Genomic DNA, 24,758 nt, shown 5'->3' on the forward strand with positions numbered 1-24,758 from the left:
AGCAGTCAAATCTTCCTAACTCAAGTCTTCCAAATATGTTTTCTAACACATGGAATTAACCCTCAGACCACCTCAAATCTGGCAGTGGCATTCAGAATGCCAAGGTGGGGGCAAAAAAGAAACCATGGCAGATGATTTCATTACCACCAACAGTGTGTTTTCTACCTTCAGTATCAGTCTTCATGGTCTGACACAAGTTGTAAGACTTTTATTGCTGTCAAGCTGTATAAAATCTTGGCGTCAGCTTCTTAACACTTGGAAAGTAATAACACTCCTCATCTTCTATTAAAAAAATACAGACAGTTTGCTTGGAACAGATTTACAGAGCTTGCAGAGCTGAGTTACTCTTCTCCCTAATAATCCTATGTTTAACACCACCTTGCCATGAAACCTAAGTCAATTAATCTGTTTCTCTTCCCTGCAAGTGTAAAATAGGATAGCAGTTCACAACCATGTTCATAAAACTCTTTAAATTAAAAGCACCGCATGTGTCTTTCCTCTGAAGGCTGCATAAGAAATCTTGAATGATTCACATCTTATTTTTAAATCATAAGCTTTTCTTTCACCAGGAGTTCATGATTTTTCTATCTGAAAAGGAGGCACAGAAGTTGCCACTACTGGTTAGGAATAAATTCTGAAGTAAAGTGAAAATGAAGAGTTATATATCTTTATGTGTATTGTTTTGGCACATTAATAATTGTTGGTAATTTAGATCATAGAATTGAAGGGTTGGAATGGACCTTATAGTCCCAACCCTCCCTGCCCTGGGCAGGGACACCTCTTCACTAGATGAGACTCATCCAGCCTGGCCTTGAACACTACCAGGGTTGGTCCTACACAATTTAGTAAAAAGAGATGTAAACTTAGTGCCAACAAAGTGTATTGTGCTGCCTGTTTCTGACAGATGCTGTTAAAATAAGCAGCACCTGCCCCTATGCTGTGTGAAATGTTATGAACACTGTAAATCATGAGACAACTATTAGAAACAAATCTGTGCTGGGCAATGTTCCAGACCAGTTACACCCAATGAGGACATTGTTTGAAGTTCCTTCCAGTTAAGCCCTTTAATGAGGACACCAACAGATTGCTGGTTGTCCCTGGAGTCCCATCGTGCTAATTCTCCATCAGGCATCAGTGGCTCATGTGCTGTGAATGGAGCAGGACCAGCAATGAGGCCATGGACAGTGCTGAGCTCAGTAGTGGAGGACACCAAATCTGCCTCTGTGGAGTTTCAAAGCTTCCACAAAGTCCAGGGAACCTGTGGAAACAAAGTGTTCCTCAGGCATTAGGTCTAGAAATACAGAGCTTCTTCATTTACGTGTACAGCACGTGCATTGCAACTTAGATCCCTTGTAATTAAAAACTGGCCTAAATTGAGTCTGCAGCTGCCTGCTGGAGAGTTGTGTGACCGTGGGTGGCTGTCCCTAGGGAGCTCCCACAGTAGGCACTGATTTGAGTTTTATCTTCAAGTGATCAAACACTCAGAAATTTACAAAGTAAATCTCAGTTTGTCACTTTTTGGCAAATATTTTCATCAGCTGTGGTACTCATGATCAGTGTTGCTTAGTAATGGTACTAACATGATAAGCCTCAGAAAGTATTGGAATGCAACAGAAGTTTGGTAGCTGTGGTAGAACAAAGAGAGAAGGATCAGAGATTCTTTTCCCTTTGGCTTGTGCCAAATTGTTAATCTTTTGCTGTGTTTGGTATTCTAGGATGTGATGTCCACATTCTTCCAGTTTGGGGCCTCCATCCAGCAAGAAGCCATTATCATGCTGAAGATCATGCAGGATTATGACTGGCATGTGTTCTCCCTGGTGACCACCACTTTCCCTGGATACCGAGATTTCATCAGTGTCATTAAGACCACTGTGGAAAATAGTTTTGTGGGCTGGGACATGCAGAACGTCATCATACTCGATACTGCCTTTGGAGACGCCAAGACCCAAATCCAGCTGAAGAAAATCCATTCATCTGTCATCCTGCTGTATTGTTCCAAGGATGAAGCTGTCTACATACTGGATGAGGCTCGATCCTTGGGCCTCACTGGCTATGATTTCTTTTGGATAGTTCCCAGCCTGGTTAGTGGTAACACAGAAATCACTCCCAAGGAGTTTCCTTCAGGACTCATTTCAGCAGCTTATGATGAATGGGACTACAGTTTAGAAGCTCGAGTACGGGATGGCCTTGGGGTTATTGCCACTGCTGCCTCAGCCATGATGGAAAAATACTCCTTCATTCCTGAAGCAAAAACGAGCTGCTATGGACAACTGGAGAAAAATGACCGTCCATCTCAAACCTTGCACAAGTAAGGCTAAATGCTTTGGGGTTTTTTCACCTACAAAGCCTTGGTAGTTTTCCATTCTGTTGCCTTTATATGTTTCTTCAAGAAACATTGTTTTTTTGCTAATCCCATTGTGCCCTTTTTAAGCAATGATTTTCAGACATTGCAGGAGAATGTGCCAGAGGACTTGCTGCACTGATAACTGTGCTCCTAGAGATGATGTGATGTGCTGTGGAGAAAAAATACTGCCCTGAATCTGATGTAGGAGATGACAGAAATTGGTCTTAGAGGGTATGAAGCTGAGTTAACAAAATCATGCTGTTTTGTACTTTAACTATGAGGTAAAATTGCCAAAATGCTCTGGAGGCTGTGCCTGAATCACTTACATCAGCAGATTTTAGAAGGCAAGTGATGTGCAGCATTAAAGAGGTGTCCCTGGAAATTATAGAAGTATTAGATTAGTTAGGCAGCTTTTATCACCTAAGAACTGAAATTTGTCACTTCTACTTGTCAGGGTTTTATTTTTGTCACCTGTACTGGAATAACTATAAAAAATTAATCTGCATTAATCCAAGCTGATATGGATGTTTTCTCAAAACAGTTTGTCAGATGGGACCTGTCCAGATTTAAATCAGGATTCTTTTTTTTGTCTTTATTTTCCTTTTAATTACTTCTACTCCAAGTGTTACATAATATATGTTGCACAGTTATGTATTTCTTTCTCTGGTCTTCAAGAGGAAGTAAAGGGTATCTAGCATATTTGTTAATAGCTCTTGACAATGTCTCATATGGAAACAGCTAAGCAATATTTATGAAATTTGTTCTGACCAAATAGTGCAGATGAAGCACTTCCTACAGAAAAGCAGGATGGAATTGGCAAGAGAAGGAAAACTGTTGCTGATTTCAGATAGGAGATTGTGGAATATTTTAAATCTTGAGATGTATGTGCATATTTAGATTAGCAGTTGATTACTACGTGATGTACTGGAGTAGCTGTTTTCCATGCAAACAGCATCTTTGTACACACCATTCAGGAGTTCTCTAAAAGCTAAATACTGCCAAGTAAATGGATTTTAACATTTCATACATGTATTGAAAAGTTGCTCTGAGGTCTCCACACAACCTTCTCTTCTCCAGGCTGAACAGCCCCAACTCCCTCAGCCTGTCCTCACAGGGGAGATGCTCCAGTGCTCTTAGCAACTTTGTGGCCTCCTCTGGACTTGCTCCAACATTTCCACATCCTTCTTAGGCTGAGGACACCACAACTGGTGTCCTTCCAACTGAATATCCATGGACAACCATGGTTCAGTTGGAAGGGGCACGAAAACTTGAGCCTAACCCATTGTTTGGGTAGTACACTAGTGCAGACTTGAATTAGGTATTCAGCACTCAGCACAGACTGTCTGTCTTCAAACAGTCTTTATTTTCTCATTAAGTCTGCATGGCTACAAGAACAGGGCTTGGAGTGTTTGGGGGGCAGTGAGACTAGACTTCGTGCATGATGCACCCAGGAATTCTTCACAGGGGAAGTTGTAGTGCACTGTGATTAGTAAAGTCACTTCCCAATGTGAAACACTCAGCTATGAATTGAGAATACATTTTCTGGACTGGAGATTCTCTGAGCTTCTCCAGCACCACAAGAACGAGAAGCAGGCTGTTTTTAATTTAGAAATGTCAGAATTACACTAAAATGAATAAACTTTAAATAGTCCTTCTTATGTAATAACTCCCCAAGACTATTCTTGTCACATATAATCTGCAAGAAAGGCAAATATATAAAAGCATTCACCAGTACTAAGTAATCTCTGGGAGCTGACCAGACTCTCCATGCCAAGGTGAATTACATAAGTTTATTGTACTTTCTCATCCTCATCACTAAATTTTAAGTTTCTTTTTTTACGTGACAAATCCATACCTAAATTGGGGTTTTACTCTGAAATGTAATCTTCACAGTTTCGGGTCACATATAGTGCAGCTTTGTATTGTAAACTACAAGATAAATCTGTAGTTTGGAGCACCCTCACAATGGAAAGGGCTGAAGGAATTGTAAACAGTTTATGGACCTGGGACCTGCCCTACTGTGCCTCCTTGCTCATGCTGGAAATCAGTGCTGGAGGAGTAGGGTTGAAGGAGGGGACACTGCTGCCAAGCTCAGAGGCAGAGAGCTCAGTGGAGAGCAGGGAAGGGCTGTGTAAGGTGATGCCTGAGCAAAACAAAGCTCAAGAATGAAGCAAAATCCCAGGATTTTTCGACTCCATCTAGTGTAATGTCAGTCTAATTCAGCTTTAAACCCACTATAGTGCTCTAAGGCTATGCCATAATAGCTAATTTGCTTGTAAATGGAAGTTGCTAATGCTTTGTGTGCAACTTCATGCATCTAGGTAGTGATTTTCATCTCCATTTCTGAAGGAATTCTATGTAAAGAAAGCCGTGAAGTGAAAAGTCCTCCTCCCCTCTTTCTCAGATCCTTTCAGTATTAAATTGGTTTGGAGATATATTTGTTTTGAAGCACACAATTTATCTTTCCCCTGTCACTGCAATTCTGAGATGCTTTTATTGGCTTTCTAGACCCAGAAGAAAATCGGGTTTGCTTTAGTTTTTGGAATGATTTGATCAGTGTTCATTTCTGATACACATGGGAAAACTAGTTTTTCCCCTATGAATAAAGGATTTATAGTAAAACACAGGGCTCATTGTCAGTGCCTTAAAACCACAGATGGATATGTATGTCTGTATCTGTATTGATTCAGATCCTGTTTTCCTATCTGTAAGACCCAGATCTCCCAAGGCAGAAACCTACTATTGTGTGACATACTGGCACAGCAGGATAAATGGAATTAGCACCTCATTAATGCCATGTCAGTTGAACAAATGCTTGCTCTCTCCCAGAAAAGGAAAACATGTAGGCAAACAAACAGCAAAACACAACAACCTGTCAGTCATCCTGGAAAATGCTGCTCCTCTGTGAATAGAAATGCTGCTGCCTTGTTTAGAAGAGGACTCATAGTGTGCATAAAAGTCATGACCCTGGGAGAGACATTTCACAGCAACATTTCCAACCATACAGGGTTGGAATCTGTTCAGGATGGAGGAGGATAGCAAAGCTCTGTTGCCATTATCCTGAAAAGCAAAGGAATGTGTCTAGCCATAGGTAGTCAGGGATTTCCCATTTGGTGCTTACATTTAGCCACATTCAGTTGTGATATACAGTCAAATAATGCACAGGATTTAGAGTCCCATCTTTTGGCAACATTTCCAACCATACAGGGTTGGAATCTGTTCAGGATGGAGGAGGATAGCAAAGCTCTGTTGCCATTATCCTGAAAAGCAAAGGAATGTGTCTAGCCATAGGTAGTCAGGGATTTCCCATTTGGTGCTTACATTTAGCCACATTCAGTTGTGATATACAGTCAAATAATGCACAGGATTTAGAGTCCCATCTTTTGGCAGGATTTAGAGTCCCATCCCATGCTTCCAATGTGCTCCAGACAGGGTGGCATTTCCTACCCTTCCCAAGCACAGTTGCTTTTATTTGTCATCACTGAGCCAAGGAGCAGGAGCAATGGGAAGACCAAAGGGTCAGATCCAAATCCTTGGTTGATCCTGTCCTGAGTTTAAAAGCTCAGGGGCTCACTGGGAAGAATGTTTAAATTCCATGGACAACCTCATGGTTCATTTTCTTACCCTTGTTGTTGTGCTGATGTTAGCGTACAGCATTGCTACAGCAGCAGCATCTTCAGAGGGCAAAGGCTGTGCTGTCCCTCTACTCCTGATGGTCATTCAGCAAATTCAATATTTTGATTCCAGCTTTTAGCACGGCAGATAAATTTGCCTCTTTTGAAAAAAATCAGGGATTAAATGGACACAATGGTTTGATGAATAATCCAGCAAATCTGTTTAATCTTTTCTTGCATCCAGATCAACAGCCAATTTATAGAGGATTTGTTCATTTAAATCAAAAGACTTGGGGGAAAAATAAGTATGATTTGCTTTATTGTATGACTGGAGGTATATAAATATTTAACTAATTATATATAAGGATAAAATGCTTTTTCACTAGTAGCATAATTGCTGTGCAGAGAAACAAATGTTATTTGCTTCCACCTAAGACTTTCTGCAATATTTTGTTTGTCTTTCCCACTTTGTGATCCCACTGAGGTTTTACTGGAGCTGCTGCATGTTCACAGGACTGCATTGCATAGAGAGCGATGATCTGAGACTGTAAACCAAGTTTCAGCAGTCACATGCATTGCTTGTGTGTTGTGGAGGGAAACAGCTCATTTGGGCATGTTTTCAATTCAGTAATTCACTTTTGGTAACTTGAAGAAGTTTCAGGTTTTGCATGCTGCTAGATTTGCTTAATCTTCTCCTTTGCTATTGTGAATGCTGCTCTACAGAAACAAATCCAAATGGGGATGATGTACCTCAATGGTTGCAAGTCTTTGTGGAGCACCAAGGCCACAGGGATGCAGGGAGCAGCAGATTTCCAGGGAGGACTGTGTATTTAGGCAAGTGTCTCCAAGTGAAGACCAAGCTGCCAGTCCTAGGTTTAATATTGACAATTAATTTCAGACACTTTGGATTGCAATAAATGATTGTTGTCAACATGAAAAACTGATTTAGAAAATGTACTCTAATTTTGTCAGTGGCAGGATCCCACTGTGCCTCTTCCATTTGTGTGGGGATGTTTTCTGATCAGGGGGCCCAGTAGTGTTGGAGCAATTGGGTTGGTACACAGGGATACACAAAGTCTAATTTACTGCTGACAAAAAGGTCTGAAACATGAGCAACTAGATATTTGCACTTCTTTCAATTCCTGTGATGAAGCTGTTGTCTTCTCTGGCAACAGAAGATGTGTTCCACCCATGACACCCCAACACGGTGCTGATTTATTGACAAAGTGACTCCAGATACTATTAAAATTCTGTATTAGAATTTTCTCCCAGGTTAGGTCAGTTTAGGAAGCAGAAGGCACCAAACATTTGCTGGATTAGAGGCTTTTAGAAACATTACCCTGTTATTGTGATCGTTAAAGTAACTTAAACAAGAGAACTACGTGTTTGGGAGTTGAGCAGAGCAGCCTTCAGGGCTCAAAATTCAGAATATTAGTGAATATTCCTGGAGACAGAGCTGCTGCAGACACCATTCCTTTACAGCAACCCAGGTGCACTTCATGGGAAGAGTTTGGGATGCCTCTGAGGTGGTGCAGCAAAATGGGACAGTGCTTTTTCAATGAGATTATATGGTTAATAACAGCATTAACTCAGCATTCTGGTGTTTAGTTTGCCCATGGCACCCTCCCAGGGAGCTGGACCCTTGCTCATGTTGCTCCCTCCCCTTGCCTCCCTTTCAGAAAGGCTCCCCAAGAGTTTTGTTGTTTGTCTGGGAGAACTGGGGCAAAATGACTTTCCCAGTCCCTGTGGCAGTTAATGCTTCAAGGAGCAGCTGGCAGGAGGTACAAGTAGTTGGCGTGTCATTCCTTTTTCCCAGTCACTGTAGCATATCCCTCCCAAAGTTTTACTCATCCATGCTGGCTCCAGGCCTAGGGAGATTCAGCTCCAAAGCAAGGGACTGCTGTGGAGTTACTCAGGAGAGCAAGGGCTGGGGGAAGTGGAGGAGGAGGAGGATGCACAGAGATGAAGAGACTCTTTGCATCACTGTGAAGAATTTGAATTTTGAAATAAAATCCTACATAGCCTAAGATATAAAATCGACTCTAAAAACTGCATCAGTACCTTGTTGAATACTGATCTATTGCAGACATATTTCTATACACATCATATATTCTACATTAAGCATTTCTTGAATTAATTTTACAGAGGAAATCTGTTTCTTGATGATAAATAATTTCTCTTGGGGTTTCCGTTGATAAGTATCATCCAGATTTCACGGTAGAATCATAGTAAGGAAGTTCAGCAGTTCAGAGCCTCGACAAGATAAAGAAGAAAAGACCAAATTTGGATTCACTCCTGCTTTTTTAGGTATGAGGCTGAGTGAATGCCAAGCCCAGACAGCCTGGCTGTCTAGATTATTAAAATGGTTGGTTTTACACTATTTGCAGGAAGGAAAATATCGTCAGATAACATGTTGGTTTTGAGACATTTCATCTGCTTTACATCTCAGTTTGGAAATTCCTTCTTTGAGGGAGAAGGAGGAGAGTTTCTTTTATGGAACATGCATTTCCCCAAGTCTCTGCTGCTTCTCTTCGTTGCCTGCGGTCGCCACAGATCGGAAACTCTGCCCCATGGTGATGGAGGCACTAGATAAAAAATGATAGTCCCTGCTGATGGCACCTGGGGACTTTTTAAAGTTTGATTATCTCCTCTGAGCTGCAGGATGAGGGCAGAAAATGTGGGGCAGAACTGATGGCAGTGAGGAGTCCCATGGGCTTTCTGCTCCCTGCAGCCATCACACCTTGGGCTTTACTTCACAGGTCTAGTGACTAAGCTCTCTCCTTTGGAGGTAGCTTAGAAGTGACATGTTTTCATTAATGCCTCTGCCTTACCCAGTCTACTTTTCCCAGCTGCTGCTCTGTTTGGGAGCTGCATTCCAGGTGGATTCACACTAACTATAAACCAGCCTGTTCTTGCTGAGCTGGCTGTGCTCCTGAGCCTGAGCTGAGGGTCACCTGGGACACAGGTGGGTGGGCAGGAGAGTGTCCATACTGAGGACATGAATATTTGTGAGGATGCCCCTCCCTGGCAGGGCTGTGCTTTCACTCTTGTTTGTTTTCTCTCATCACCCAGAGAAGTTTGTGAAACCAAGGCTAGGTTTAATCTTTGTTTGAGACAAAGTGATCTTTATAGTTTACATAACGTTGTGGGATTTTTTTTTTTCCTTAATGCCCAAGACAGAATCCACTAAACCTTCTTGCTTTTGCTCTCAAATCTTTGCATCTGTTAGGGGAGCTCTTTGGTAAACCTCAGAAGAAATGCCATTGCTGTTGTATAACACAGAAGTAGAACATCTTGACGATTCTGCTCCAGGAATGGTCATGGCTCTCCTGAGGTTTCAACTGTTCTCACACAGTAGAGGAAATCCTTAACAAACTCCTCATGGACAAGGTCCATGTCTTCTGTGAGGAGACTGGAGAGAAAGATGCCTCAGAGTCAGCAATATTGTACTCAAGCAAATGGTCTTCTGAGAACTGAGCTCTGATCCTTTTGGCAAAGTCTTTGCCCATTTGTTATTGTAAATTAGAGTCAATGAAGTTGTGATATAGTATCTACAGGATAGGAAAACACACCTTACCCAATGTGTTCTGTCTTTCTGGATAGAGTCAGCATTTTGACAGGGATAAATATTGCACAGCTTTGGCATTAATCTGAAGCTTTATGTGAACTACTTGATCCTTCTGAGTCTATCAAAATAAAGTTGGAAGCCTAGAGAGAAGTTTGTAAGCTCAGTGCTTCAAAGGTTTGCTGTAAATACAACAGGAACAGTGTTCTGCTGTGGTGTTGAAAGAATTGTATAAATGTTTAAAAGCATTTTTAAAAATGTAGTAAATGTTTGGTTCTTGCTTTGGATTTGGTGTGAGAATAACTTAACTTCTATCCAAAAAAAAAAGAAAAAAGCCATTTTGATACATGTTATCACCTGGGGAATCTTACAAATTTCAGTTTGCAAAAGTTAATTAAGACTTCAGTATCACAATACCATCACAAGGCCTCCTGCTATCATGTCTTTGCAAAGGTTGTAGCATTAATGAGGTATAAAAACAGATTAGCTGCTAATCCAAGGTCTGTGCTGAATTGCCCCTTAAAATAACGAGCTCAGGTAGCACCTCATTTAGTTTGGAACAGGAATATGCCCTTCCAAAGCTACTTCAGAAATATATTTTGTCCAGTTCAGAAGCCAAAGACATTTTGCACAGAATTAATTCTTGGATAAACTTAAAACTCTGTAAGAATAACATAATATAAATGCTTTCCTTATCCCACTTTCCCTAAGCAGGAACAGAAAAGCACACAGTTGTTTTTTTTGGTAGAGACAAGAAGTTTGGGATCTTAGCCAGTAAAAGGAGAGCAGGACTTCTGTCCTTTGCAGAGGAAAATTGACAATTCAAGAGGGAATGTAGGCTGTAAGTATTGGTTTCTGCAGAACACAGGCAGCTGATGAATTTTTGTACAGAAGAATGTGCTTGGGAAAACAAGAATCTCTTTGAAGTTCTTTTTTATTGCTGCAGTGTGAGAAACTGGGGTAGCTCAGCCTGCGTCACTCACAGGTACCTTTGTATCCTGATCAGACAATGCAATTTGAAGAGATTTTTACAGATTAAGGACTTTATTTTTTTTTTTAAACTTGCAAGATGTGTTTTGCTACTTTTAGCTGGTGAATTCCCAAGGTTTAAAAATATACACTGAGTTCAGTTTGGATTTGTGGCTCATATTTCTTTTTGGAACACTTGAACATCAGCACTGCATCTTGTGATGGCCCTTGACTAGTCTCTAGGCAGGGACATTTGCATATTAGTCCCAAAATATGATGAGTGGTGTTTGAAATCTGGAGTGGTGATCCACCAAACTATATAAAAGAAGGGTTCAGCTCAAGTCCAATCACCAATGTCTACATAGTTCTAAAAACCCAAGCTTGATGTAGTACAGTGTGTGTATTTGTGCTCCAGCCCATGAGAGGAGACAAAATCCTTGGGTTTCAGGTTTGTTGACATGAGGTGGTTTCTGCCTGGCCCTGACAGATGATGTGCTCATTGTGGGGGGTGTTTCATCCTTTGGGTCAGAATGCCTTTGATTTTCAGCAGTGAATGAATGTTACTCTGGATTCTGATGTGTGTGGCCAAGTAATTTTTGTTTGGTGCTTTGCTGCCTCTTAAGGTGGCAAACAAGCTTTTTGTTCCCATGCAAGCTCTTCTGCTACTGGATGAAAAATGGAATATATGGGAAATTAGTTCAACTGAACAGCAAAGTTCTGCCAAGGGGAAAATTTTCACGCTGAAACTCTGTCACAAACTATGAGTTATTACGATGGGAGAATTTACAAATCGCTGTCAAGCCAGTGCTGACTGATGTTAATATGTCTGTTATGGCTGTTCAGGGCAGTGCACATTTAATTATGAACTGTTAGGATACAATGCCATTATTTCTTCTGGGTCTATATATCTTTATTCAGTGTGATTCTGCTGTTGGGATTTTCAGGCAGCTGTGTCAATACAAAGCCTTCTCCTTTGAATAGGAAGCTGAAGAATTTTGTCTGTCCCAGTCCCCAGGAGTCTATGCTACTATTGCTGTTAAAAAAACCCCAGTCACAAAGACCAACCAACCAATAAACCTCCAAACCCATATAAGCATGTAAAGGAGTATCAGTTTCTTGTGGGTAAAACATTACTGAGCAATGTATAAAATATAGTTAAAGTAACTTTCTGCCCTTCCAAGCACACTTACCTGTGGGATGGACACCTGCACATCTGTCTGCATCAGTTTTGGGCTGAACTTCTTTCAGTGGGATATGCTGAGAATTCAGTGTGATTAACTTCAGCTCATGGACATGGGGTGGAGGGAGAATTATCTTCTACAAGTGCCATGGGCTCAGCAAGGTTTGGAATTGTGGTTTTACCTCTTACCTATGGGATAGCCCTCTCAGGCTCACATTGACAGTGTGGAGTTTTGATTTTCTTCCACTAAATTTTCCATGTTCCCCTTATTTTTTTTCCCAATATTTTATTCTCCGCATTTTATTCTGGGTCATTCTGGGTTTTTTTCCTGTTCAAAGTGCTAATTAATTTATATGTCTTTTGAAAACCGTTGAAAATTAACCTAGACACAAAAAAAAAAATAAAAAAGAATTTCCTTCTGAAATTGCTGAACTGAAGTATTGTCAACCCCTTCAAAGTGTTCATGTCTGGTTTGGGCATTAGTGGAATGGATCCATGTGTCACAAAAACACTGTGTTGGGAAGGGCTGAGCAGACTCTTGGAGGTCTGAACAGGGAAAGACAGAGCAGATGCACTTTGCTCTGAGTACTACTCAGTCAGACAATATATAAGTATAATATTACATACAGAGCTGATGTAGATGTGTTTAAAATGGTCCTGAAAAGATGGTGAGGTTGTGCAGTGTGCCAGAAAGATTATTCCTGGGGTGAACAGGTCATATATAATGTAGAAGCTGCTTTAAAAATGATATCTACATTACAATTCATACATAAACAAGATTTTGCTTTGTTTTATACTATGAACTGCCCTGAAATGCTCCAAATCCCCACGCTGCAAGTGCAGGATTTGGTGCATGTATTTAATCAGTGGTTCTGATGACTGAACTAGCTGCTCATTAATTTTTCACTGACCTTTTTTTTACCTTGTCTTCTAGGTTTATGATGAATGTGACTTGGGAAGGTAGAGATCTGTCCTTTACAGCAGATGGTTATCAGGCACACCCCAGGCTGGTGGTGATCGTGCTGAACAACGATCGGGAGTGGGAGAAGGTGAGAGTTACCTCTGGGAATGAGACATGAGGAGGTTGGAGAGACTTGGTAGAACCTTGAGAATGATGAGTAGACAGATCAACGTCAGACATGTCAGTGATGATGTTCTGCTCTAGTGGCTTTGTCATAACAGCTCAGAAAAGCTAATTTTCCCTGTATGTCTGAGGAGTTTTAGCAGGGAAAGGAACAGATCAGTGAAGAGAAGCCATGTGGATTTAAGATTTCTGTGGAACACACCTTGCGTTTCCATTTCTTCTTAGAATTCGTTAAAATAAAATGATGTCTGAAAAATCTCCAAACGTTTGGTCCTCAGAAACTTAGATTTGGATGGATTTTTGTATCTTGACAATTCCAGTCCTTTTATTTGCTTGGTTTTGTGTTTTTTGAACAGATCTCAGAGTAAAACTGCATTTTCTTCATAGCAATGTTTAATCTCTGAAGGGCCTACAAGGAGCTGGAGAGGGACTTTGTGTTAGGAACTGCAGTGATAGGACATGGGGTAATGGGTTCAAACTGAAGGAGGGGAAATTTAGCTTAGATATTAGAAAAATTCTATGATTCTTTCCAAAAACTGAAGTTCCTGTTGAATTGGAAGATAATCCTGACAATGTTTGCCTAAAATTTTCAAAATCTTGACTACTCCAGGTAGACAAGAGATCTCCTCAAACCTCTATGCAGACTAGAAGGAAAACTGTCTTAGTATCAGGCTTGATTATATATGCAAATAATAATTGAAAATGTTGATCATGAGTGTCTTTAGAACTCCAACCTTAGCCTGTGATCGTTTTGACTTTGAGTTTTGGAAGTTATCTGTGGTCCTGTGCTTTAAAAACAGGGGAACTTAGTAACTGTTTGTAATATGAAACTGTAGGAAAATCTACATCTTTATCATCCACTAGTTTCATTTTAAATTCATGCAGTATGATCCTGCATTATCTAAATTGCTGCTGAAATTTATGAATTCTTTTCCTTATAGTTTTAGGAACCCATAAAATCAACTTAAATCTTCAGCTTGTAAGACTACAAGACTCTTCATGATGATGAATAATAATGACAAAATCAGAATGACTGAAGGACATCTCAGTAAATATGCTAGTCATGCAAAACACAGAGAGGAGTCCTAGATTGTGCTGTGTATTTCTTTATGTTCATTTGATGTAAATTTAATTCTCTGGATAAATTTAATCCACTCCAAATGTGTCAATCTGAATCCTTGGAAGAATCTTTTGCTCACTAACCATTATGAAAATTTCTTAGCCTGTTTTAATATTCTTCAACAGTCTGCCTATCATATATAATGTACTGGAAAATTTATTGTACTGCTTGGGGAGTATTGTTAGTATGAGGTGCCAAAGGGAGAAAATGCTTAAAGAGGCAGCCAACAATGCTCATGTTAAAATAATTTCATACATTTTGTACCTTGAAACTTCACTAAAGAGACCATTCAAAGAGGAGAGATGGGTTTGATGTTTAAAAAAACAAGCTAACAGCATCAAAGAAATACAGGATATATTTCCAAGAAATAGCTTGAGCCTGTTTTAACCTTCAAGTGACGAGAGAATGCTGATTTGGGGCAGGTCTTGGTGTGTCTACCTGTGCATGTTGTCCAGCAGCAGTGCACACTCCACCACTAAGATGCTCTGGAGGCTGATCCTTACATTTGTCTGTGCACAGTTTTCCATCTGAGGAAAAAAAAAAGTGACTGAAGGGAGTCTCCTGCCCAAAAAAAAAAATTGCTGGATCTGCTGCTCTCTGCTCCTTGCCTTGGAGCCCTGTTGGTAGCAGAGCAGGTGAGGTGTGTGTGGGAGAGACAACCTGCCCCTTGCTGCAGCTCTCTGGCTGCTGCTCCTCACAGGACGTGGGAAGGGGGCCAGGTCTAATTGTGTCAGAGGGGAGAAGTGAGAGGCAGCCAAGAACAGGCTGTCACCACCAGAATTATTCTTCTGACCACAAGCTGATCCCTGCCTCTGTGGATGAAGACAAATAAACTGACTAATCAATTATCCTGGCAATCTGGACATAGCTCTCAGCTATCTCAGGACACCCCACATCTTTATCAGCAGAGCATCACTGTGTGCTTCAGTTCCTTGTCTCAGAGGCTTGAGGAGGCTCTTGCCTATCCCCTGGTTTATATGAACATCTCTAGTCTTATCTCAATGTACTCTCCAAGTTGCAGATATCTCCTAGTCAATTTCTTTATTCTCGTTCCTTTCTCCTTGCACTGTTTTGCTCAATTTTAAAACTGTCAAAGTTACTCATCTGGGATCTAACATTTTCTGCTCTGCATTTCCAGGCAGGCAGATGTTTTTCCTTCCTATTACACCATGGCAGTGAGTGTCACAGAATTGTTTTATTGAAGTCTTATGAAATATCCTCAATCCTATATGGAAAACATCAAGTCCTAGAATCTAATGAAATGTTTGACTCATTTGAGAAACTGACAATACAGCAGAATGTTAGTCTTTGTAATGTAACTAATGTACACAGAAATCGTGAGTAGCTGCTTCATTATTTATGTGGAAAGTGTAATTGTGAAGATTTTATTACCTGGTACTCTCCTGAAAATCCAGGATTTATTATGAAGACTCAATTTTAGTTTGCTTTTTAATCTGCTTTTACTCAAGCACAATTTTTCCTTGGTCTCAAAATTGAAATATCTGACTCAAAGCTGGAGGTTATAGAAAATCCATACCATAGTTGGAGAGCAGACATCTTACCCCTCAAAAAATAAGTTCCTTTGCCTTTACAAGTGACTCAGTATTGAAACTTTGAGGTGGTAACTTCACATGTAAATGAGGTTGACTGAGGAATTTGTCCCATATCAGATGTGGAAAAAATCTTGTTGGATGATAATAGTTTGAAGACTGAAAATCACTTTTTGGACATGTTTCTCAGGCATCCAGCAAGATATTTTGACAGATCCTAAAGCAGCTACTCAAACTTCTGACACCAACATTCATATTCTTGCTGCTAATCTTGACAGGCAAAGGGGATGCTGTTCTCAGGCAGGAGATTTTTAAGCAGACAAGCTTAATGTGCTTGTTTCAGTGAAACTCGATAAATTTGCCAGAGTTAACGGTGTTGCCCAAATACCACTGTGCTAGTACTAAAAAAAAAAAATCCTCAGAGGTCCAGCAGACTCAGCTGCAGCTCCCACGTTAAGCTTCCCTCAGTGAGGTGTGACCTGACTGTCTCACCTGGCCCATTAACTTTGCCAAGTTGTCAACTTCACAGTCTACTGCTCTGCCTTTTTTAAATGTAGAAATAAAACCAACCAATCCAATATTAAAATAACATACTAGAATATAATTAGCAGGGGTAAAAGTAGACTATTTAATTAGCAGGGCTTATCACATAGAATCATAGAATTTAGGGGTTGGAATGGACCTTACAGATCATCCAGCCCCAACCCCTGCCCTGGGCAGGGACACCTCCTCACTAGATCAGGTTGCTCAAGGCTCATCCAGCCTGGATTGAACACCACCAGGGTTGGGGCAGCCACAGCCTCCCTGGGCAACCTGTACCAGTGTCTCACCACCCTCACAGGAAAAAACATTTTCTTCACATCCAAGCTAGACTTTCCCTCCTTCAGTTTGTACCCAACGTTTTAAGCAAGGTGGGGAGGACTCTATAACATTTAAAGATGAGTGTGTTCCATGGGTAAAGATGAGTTCCAGGCTAAACCCAATTTTTACTGGTGCTCCCAGGTAGATACAGAGAAAATGACCATGGTCCTCTGTATTCTGGTGAATTTGTGTGCTACAGGGCACAAGTGCTAGTTAAACACCCCTGCAAGAACTGTTGGGTACATCCAGGTTTATGCTCAACGTTACCTGTCATCTGTAACTTTCTATTAACGCAGGATTTAACGCAGAGCTTGATTTTACTCTGATTAACTAGCATATGCCAGATTTCTGGGCTCTGTGTGAGGTTGTACACATTTGTATCTGAGTAGGAATGAGTGGGCAGAGGGTGCATGATTCCTGCCTGGAATAAATGAACCAAGGTCTTCCCAGAGAGCTCCATCTGGCTACTAACATCCACCATCACGTAGCTGAGAACAGACAGCTCCATTTCTAATGGCAGAGCTGACTTCACTGGGCAAGGACTGAGAAACCTAACACTCAGGCAGATTCTGTCAGAGCTTTTTGTCAGAGTACAGTGATGATAAAACTCCCTGAGATGGTACAGGGTAGTTTCTTGTGATATCTCAATTGATACGAGTTGTGGCAGCTGAAGGATCCTGATGTCTCATGATAGACATTCCCCAAAAGTTAAGAAGAAATCCTATATTTTAAGTAGAACAGGTGGAATTGCGTGAGCTAGTGATGTATTTGCTGATGTATCTTCTGTCAGCAGCTCTGTGGCATAATGTGACACATTCCCTTTGCCCACAGCAGAAGCAGCAGTGTGCTCTTTAACATCTGGTGGGTTGTCATTTCCTCTGTTCCATCCTTGTTGCTTCATGTATTTAGTCTTCCTGTAAATATGCCTATTCTGACATTTACTGCCAGCTGAAAATTGCATATTTTTTCTGTATCAATGAGTTTTGCTTAGCCTAAAGGCCTTTTCCTTTGACCTTTACTGAGCTGAATTGTTTGAATTGCACCAATTATTACGCAGCATTTCTTAAAGCAGGTATTCCCAAGGGGGAGAGTTCCCACCTCTTGGCTGCTCTAAAGGAATTGCAGCTCCCATGGGAAGCAGAGCTGGTGTGCTTTGCTCCTGTTCAATGTTAGAGAGGAGATGAAAGAACAGGAAGATTTTCAGGGCAGCTCTTCCTCTCTGCAGGTAAAGGTACAGCTGTGTGGAAATTTCTGGAGAGTTGTAAGATCTTCACTGAGTGCACAGGTGACAAGAAATCTTCCTTCATGGGAGGGTGAAGGAAAAACTGTCAATTTGTTTCGCTCTTTTTTAATGACATAATCAACTCATGTAATGGCTTCTTTGGCATGAGTTTGAACTCTTGTACTATATAGAGTTATCTGGAGCATTTCCCAGAACCAAAACTATACCCAGCACTGAGGATTTGGTGAGTGCTAATTAATAATTCTGTGTTGAAAAACGAGGCTTCAGGAGGTTGTAGCTTTTCTTTCTCCTGTTTGTTTATGATCTCTTTGGGTCCTGTGTTTTCCTTTGAGCCCAGCTGGTCACAGGACTCATCAGGAGCAGCCCTGAGGGTAGAGTGGGACATTTCCATACCCCATATGAGATTTTTGCAGCAAATTTTGGAAACTTCAAAGGCTTTTTTAAATGGATGTGCTCAAACCACACAGGACTGTAAAACACTTCTTATTAATAAGACATGAAACTGCTCGCGTCATATTTTGTCGTTGAAATTTAGAGTGCCCCTGTGAAATGTAGACCTCCAGAAACGTGAGGTGACACAAAGGTTTGCAGCAGAAGGTGTAGAGCAGGAGAAAAGGGTTTGCTCTTGTGCTTTGTTCTGCAGCTGTTACTGCTAATGTGACAAGCACCATTTATACTTACTAGTTATCGACTTAAAACTTGCTGGAGCAGCTCTTCCTTGTAAGTGGAAAAGTGTGATGAAATAAAAGTAGTAGATAGTTTTCCTATAAAGCAAGATGAATTAGATTTTGCATTTGCTCAGCACTATTCTCCTAACTGGGACAGCTGAAAAAGTGTGTCGGCAATACATCTGTGTGTTCAATGTAAAAGGAACATCCCACAAGATCCTTCTCTTTTCTAAGGTTTGGCTGGCTGGTCCTGGGAGTGCATTTAGTATCCACATTGTCATGTAACATTTTTTCTTACAAAGCTTTGATGACTGTGTATTGCACACAGTTCCCATCTGCTGGGAGGAGGGTGACAGGACCGAGTTATTTGTTTGTTTTTGGTGAGATATGCCGGTGTGACAGACTCTCTTTTCGTGCCAACATTGGCACCCAAGGAAGCTCTGCTAAGGATCTGGACTTGCTCTTAGGCTTGATGGGTGAGGGTGTGTGGAGAGGATTGTGTCAATCATCATTACGTTGTTTAGACACTGCTTTAGGGAGAGGACATTTCTGTGAGGTACAACAGTTGTCTGTCTGTCTTTGGCTAGCTGTGTTTGTCTAGATGTTACACAGAAACATGCCAAACTCTTCACTATCACCCTCCTTGGCTTCAGTCTCCAAAACCTGAATAGGCATGGAGGAGGTGGCCGGAGAGGATTGTGTCAATCATCATTACGTTGTTTAGACACTGCTTTAGGGAGAGGACATTTCTGTGAGGTACAACAGTTGTCTGTCTGTCTTTGGCTAGCTGTGTTTGTCTAGATGTTACACAGAAACATGCCAAACTCTTCACTATCACCCTCCTTGGCTTCAGTCTCCAAAACCTGAATAGGCATGGAGGAGGTGGCCAAAGTACATATGCCATAAGGTCAGATGTAAGGTGATTTAGGCAGCTGTGGATGAGATGAGGACCCTGTGATTGGCTTCAAACAAAGCTCTGCTGCTCTCTCAGCTATTTACTGCTTTCCTTCCTGTGCCCTGTAGAGGTTAAACAAAAGGGAATATTTCAGACTGCATGTGAAGAGGAAGAAAATAGGAAAGAATGTACAAGTTACAAAGAAATACAATGGTATATGCACCGTTGCACGTCTGTGCTTGGAGCTGAGTTTTGCAACTACAGTAGTGAGCCAAGGGTTTGATTCACTAGTGAAACTGTAGTTTTTATGAACATCCCACTCCTTTGGCCATGAATTAGAATTTTTGTATGTCATTCCCACAGTAGAGGCAATGGGCTTCTAGCCTATGGAGGAGTTTACCACAGTTTTACTTTCATGAATCTGTTAGTCTTTGATATACTGGCCAGGAAGATTGTTTCATACTCTGCAAAGAGTATGCCGAGCGAATGTTCATTGCTCTTCTGTATTGGAGGCTTGTATCTTCCCCTTCAAATTCGTGTGTTCTAATCTTCAAATAATTTCTCATTAAAATTAGAGAATGTTGCAGGAAGAATATCTGTACCACGGTTCTTCTTTTAACAGCACCAGAGCAGCTGTTATGTTTTTGATAGGATCAGTGGCCTCGTTGTGGGGAGCAGCTCGTGTTCCTGTTGGGAATACAGCGATGCAGGGGATGTGTTTGTGGCTCAGGCAGATGTTTCTCCTCATGGAGTGATTTAGCAAGGCAGGTGCTGCCCCTGCTATTGTCCTGACCACACAAACACAAATGTTTCATTTCTCGGTGATGGTTGGACTAGGCAGACGGTTGGGCACATTTTCCGCTTCTGGAATTCATCGTATTCCTTGGCACGTTTGCTGTTTGACTGAAGCACTGTGCTGGCTAGAACTCTCCCCATTCCAGATGGCCAGTTTCATGGCATACTTAGGGCTAGGAGTGACTCTGTGTAAGCTCATGTAAAGCAGCACAGGCTGCTGGGAGTGCCATTGTGTGCCCTAACTTGGGCATTAAATTGTTCCTGCGTTAGGACTGCGTCGTGCAGAGTTAAACAGAAACAATGCATTTGTTTCCCTGTGTCTGAAACAGTTTTTCCCACAAAGGCTTCATCCTTTGTGTTTTGATTTAATTTCATACTTGACCTGTACATCTACAGTAATCATAGATACATTTCCCATGGATTTAAGTGAGAATTCCTAATTGAAGTGTGTAGAGATTTGGCATTTCTGCCTCCCTCATTAAAGTTCAGCCAAACATCTTGACTTATCAACAGGATGGAAAGGAATCTGCAAAGGTCATGCTTATACATTTCCCTAAATAGGAATGGATATAAATCATGTTCTTCAGGAATTTTTCTGATTTGTTTTCAATTCTTTAGAAGACAGAAAGTAATGACAATTTGTTTTGCATTTTTTATTTCTTTTTTAAGGACCTGAGTCTCTCACTGTACTGTTAATTCCCACCATTTTCCTTGCAAAAGAAATATTTTAACAGTCTCATGATTGTATTGTCATTTGTTTAGTTTAAGCAACTCAAGACTTGTTAAAATGCATTAGGCTATAAATTATGTGGATTGCTAGCTTGTTTATATTATCTGTCATCTCATAAAACATGCAATTAGATGTATGGATACAAAGTAGTTAAACACAATCTGAAAAAAATAATTCTAGACTTGTAAAAATATTTGAATTGTGTAACTCCTTCTGGTGATCTGGCAATGTAGGTTAGTTTAGAAGGGATAATTCTGAATAGCAAATAAACAGGCAATTTTAATGTGAATGGATTTCTTGAACTCTCCAACAGTTGGCATTGGCTGAAGCGGAGTAAAACGTTGTTTCTAATGAGAACTGTATCTAATAAAACTTCTCATTAAAAATGTGGCTTGGCCTGGCTCAGGTGTGATGGAACCCTGGGGCAAAGGCTTCCACAATGGCTTTTCAAACCATAAGAATAGAAGAGTCTTTTTTCTTGGGAAGATACAGAAATGACATTCCAATGCTTTGGGTATGTGTGTGTGGATTAGGTTTTTGGCATTTTCTGTTCTGTTGAGAGGTTTTTTTCTTACTACTTCAAATGGTCGTGATTACAAATACAGACTCTTGGTTGTTGTTCTGGCTCAAATGGAAATGCTGCATGTCAAATTTTAGTGCACCTATAGCCAGGTCATAAATAGTGTTCACTGATGACATTGAGTCTTTATAGAACAGTTACCTATTAAAATAATCTTACCTTATTTGTCTTTATTCCATTTTCTTACTTCATGCAATGACTAAAAATTCTAAAGTGATTTTGATAGCAAACCCCCAAAACAACTGTCCTGGAAATGTAATTTGCTGTACCTGAATCTCAGCACTTTGAACATTAGATCCCATTTGTCAAACCCCAGCGAGCAGCTCTCAGCAGCCTGTGAATCTTGATGTTTCAGGTGGGGAAATGGGAGAACAACTCCCTGAGCCTCAAGTACTCTGTGTGGCCAAGGTTCAGCTCTTTCGCAGACAGTGACCCAGACGACAACCACCTGAGCATTGTCACCCTGGAGGAGGCTCCATTTGTCATTGTGGAGGATGTGGATCCTTTGATGGAAAGTTGCCAAAAAAACACCGTGCCGTGCCGGAAATTTGTCAAACTGAAGTGAGTAAATACACAACATTCCTTTTTTTATCCCTTGAGTGCAAAATCTATTCTCCTATTTTCTCATTCTTTTCTTTCCTCCTTTCATTGGATAATTGGGTTCTGATTCTTTGCTGTTCTTTTTCTCTTGCCTCCTCTCTTTGCTATTCCTTTGGTATTTCATGTCCTCTTTCTTTTTCTCTTCCCCACATGGTATGCTCTTGTTTGCACATCTTCCTTTTTAAAAAGCTGAGAGGTTCTGGTTATGCACATGGAAGTCACATTGAATTAATGACAAGATAGTAAGTTTATAGTAAATTCAAAGTCAGTGAGAATTAGCCTTTTTCAGTCACATGGAAGTAGATTGGGTTATAAAATGGGACTGTTTTAATGAGTCCTCGTTGAATTGTTTCCAGTTATGTTGAGATCTGCCTGTTTTCATTAGTCTTTAACAATTTGAGAATGTCTCCTAATGAAAATGTATGTTTATGTTGAAATCAGGTATAGGATAAACTACTCCAGCATAAAACAGCACTGTGTCTTACCATCAGGAGCAAAGTCTCCTGCTTTGGTTGCTCTGTAACTTCAGAGCAGTCATTAGAAATGAGTGGAAAAGTTTTGATTGCACATTTATCATTGGTGTTTCACCCATTCTGTGCTTTGGTCTGTGTTCTTATGAACTGAATGTAGTAACAACAGAATTTTTATTGAGCAGATGATAGGGAATATGTTGCAAGTTTCTGCAGATTTTCCAGAGACCGCTAAATGATTGTGCACATTTCCAGAAGTCCAGAGTAATATTCTTTTTTTTTAAATTATTTTTGCATAACTGTACGTAGGTTCTGAACTAGTTTTAATTTAATTTTGAATTCTTTCAAAGGCTGTAAAATATTGCCTTGGCTTCTAAAGATGCTTATACTAAAAAGTTCGTAGAGGCCACAAAATGAACATTTCAGAAAAAAAATGGTAGAAGGAAAGTCTGAGTCATTGCACTCCGAGGTGGCCTGAAATTCACCCTCTCAAAGTGCAGGAAAAGGTGCACTTTGAGAAGATGCATCCATTTCCAGTACGGAGAACTGCTGTGCCTTTTTATAGCTTACATGTTCTTTAATTACTAAATGACATGTAGTCTGATGTCTGGAGAGTCAAAGTAATAAATGTTTAATCTAATCCTAAGAGAGAGATTAGTCAGAGGAGGCTGCATGTCTTGATGTGGAAGTGCAGTGTGTTAGGCTGGATCCTGCAGCAGGAAACATGTCATACAAGGTAACCACTGTCCTCTGTCCAGGTCTCATCAAGCAACTACGTTATGATTAATTAGTGCTGCAAACACCATCTCTCTATAAAGCATCCTGTGAATTATTTCCTCATCGATTCAGAAAAATGTGGTCACTGACAACTATGGCAAAATGTTGTCTCACAGCTTGCTCATGTGGTGGTTCTGTTTTTTCCCAGTAGGAATATTTATGTGTCTCTTCTCTGTTGACAGCAACAAAACTAACGAGGGAACCAACGTGAAGAAGTGCTGCAAAGGATTCTGCATCGATATCTTGAAGAAGTTGTCGAAAACTGTCAAATTCACATATGACCTGTACCTGGTGACGAATGGGAAACATGGCAAAAAAGTCAATAATGTGTGGAATGGAATGATTGGTGAAGTAAGTTCTGTTAGGTAAAAGAGCTCTTAAGTAAGAACTTAGCAATGTTTGGGTTGAATTCTTCTGGAGGAATGAGGTATGCTCTACTGAGTAATGCTGGTGCTGTGTTGTCTCTGTGGCCCAGGTGGTGTACCATCGAGCGGTGATGGCCGTGGGATCTCTCACCATCAACGAAGAGCGCTCCGAAGTGGTTGACTTCTCAGTGCCATTTGTTGAGACTGGGATCAGTGTCATGGTGTCACGGAGCAACGGCACAGTCTCACCATCTGCTTTTCTAGGTATGGTTCTCCAGCCCATCCAGATCATTCAATTGCAGTTCTGTGAAGTTTGGTAGGTTTAATTGTTCGTTTAGGTATATGGTGCACTGGTGTGTTTCTGTCAAGGTATCTTATGGAACAGTTTAGCGTGTTCAAGACCGTTGGGTCAGCAGTGAGGCCATTTCTAGACTGCCAGGTGAAAGCTCTTTGCTTTCACCAAAGTTGCTTATAGCCATCGAGGAGCAGATTGTTGGTATAGATTGAACTACACCAGAGGGGCAAAAAATTGGGACTGTGCAAGAATCATCATTTAACCACGGAGTTTATTTCTCATATCTGTTCTATAAAGACACATTACAGAGATGATGCAAGTAAATAAAATAGAGTGAGTAATCAAATAACTTCCCAAATGTGGTTATACCTAAGCAGGTTTTGATGATGTGTGATATGAATGAAAGACTTTTACATGAAATTGGAAGAGACTGTACTTGTAATCAAAAGAGTCAGAGAGTATCTTTTCATTTCGATGTGTCATTGAGTTGTAAATGAGTTGCTCATTTTTTAAAATGCAATTGCAGCATGTTAAAATTATGATTTGAAATATAAGCATTGGGCTGTTTTCTAAATGTGCTGCAAGTGCAGTTGATTTCTTTTCTTTTTACTTACCTCTTAAAAACCTGCTTACAGCCCCCATCAAAGGAGAGGCTGCTCTTGCATTTTCACAGCTACATAGTTATCAGGTTTCTAAAATGTGCTTAGTGTTATTGGTTTAGTTGGACATAGAATCATAGGATTTAAGGGTTGGAATGGACCTTACAGATCATCCCAACCCCCTGCCCTGGGCAGGGACACCTCCTCACTAGAGCAGGTTGCTCAAGGCTCATCCAGCCTGAATTGAACACCACCAGGGTTGGGGCAGCCACAGCCTCCCTGGGCAACCTGGGCCAGTGTCTCACCACCCTCACAGGGAAAAACATTTTCTAATATCTAACTAAAACTTCCTCTCGTTCAGTTTGAACCCATTCCTCCTTGTTTTATCACTGCAGTTCCTAACACAGAGTCTCTCTCCAGCTCCTTGTAGCCCCTTCAGATATTGAGAAGTTAC

At 40.7% G+C, this 24,758-nt stretch overlaps 1 protein-coding gene across 1 annotated transcript in view; it reads left to right on the forward strand.

Annotated features, from left to right (window-relative positions):
• Positions 1-1,715: 1,715 nt before the first annotated feature.
• Positions 1,716-24,758, forward strand: part of GRIN2A (glutamate receptor, ionotropic, N-methyl D-aspartate 2A) — a gene marked incomplete at both ends in the record, with an annotated part of 48,381 nt that continues 25,338 nt past the window's right edge. Inside the window, 5 exons of the mRNA XM_009077729.1 lie at positions 1,716-2,308; positions 12,607-12,721; positions 21,554-21,759; positions 23,228-23,396; positions 23,521-23,674. Coding sequence (XP_009075977.1) covers positions 1,716-2,308; positions 12,607-12,721; positions 21,554-21,759; positions 23,228-23,396; positions 23,521-23,674 — 1,237 coding nt within the window. The remainder of the gene's footprint in view (positions 2,309-12,606; positions 12,722-21,553; positions 21,760-23,227; positions 23,397-23,520; positions 23,675-24,758) is intronic.

Source organism: Acanthisitta chloris, unplaced genomic scaffold (genome assembly GCF_000695815.1).
Source record: "Acanthisitta chloris isolate BGI_N310 unplaced genomic scaffold, ASM69581v1 scaffold36796, whole genome shotgun sequence".
Classification (NCBI taxonomy): Eukaryota; Metazoa; Chordata; class Aves; order Passeriformes; family Acanthisittidae; genus Acanthisitta; species Acanthisitta chloris.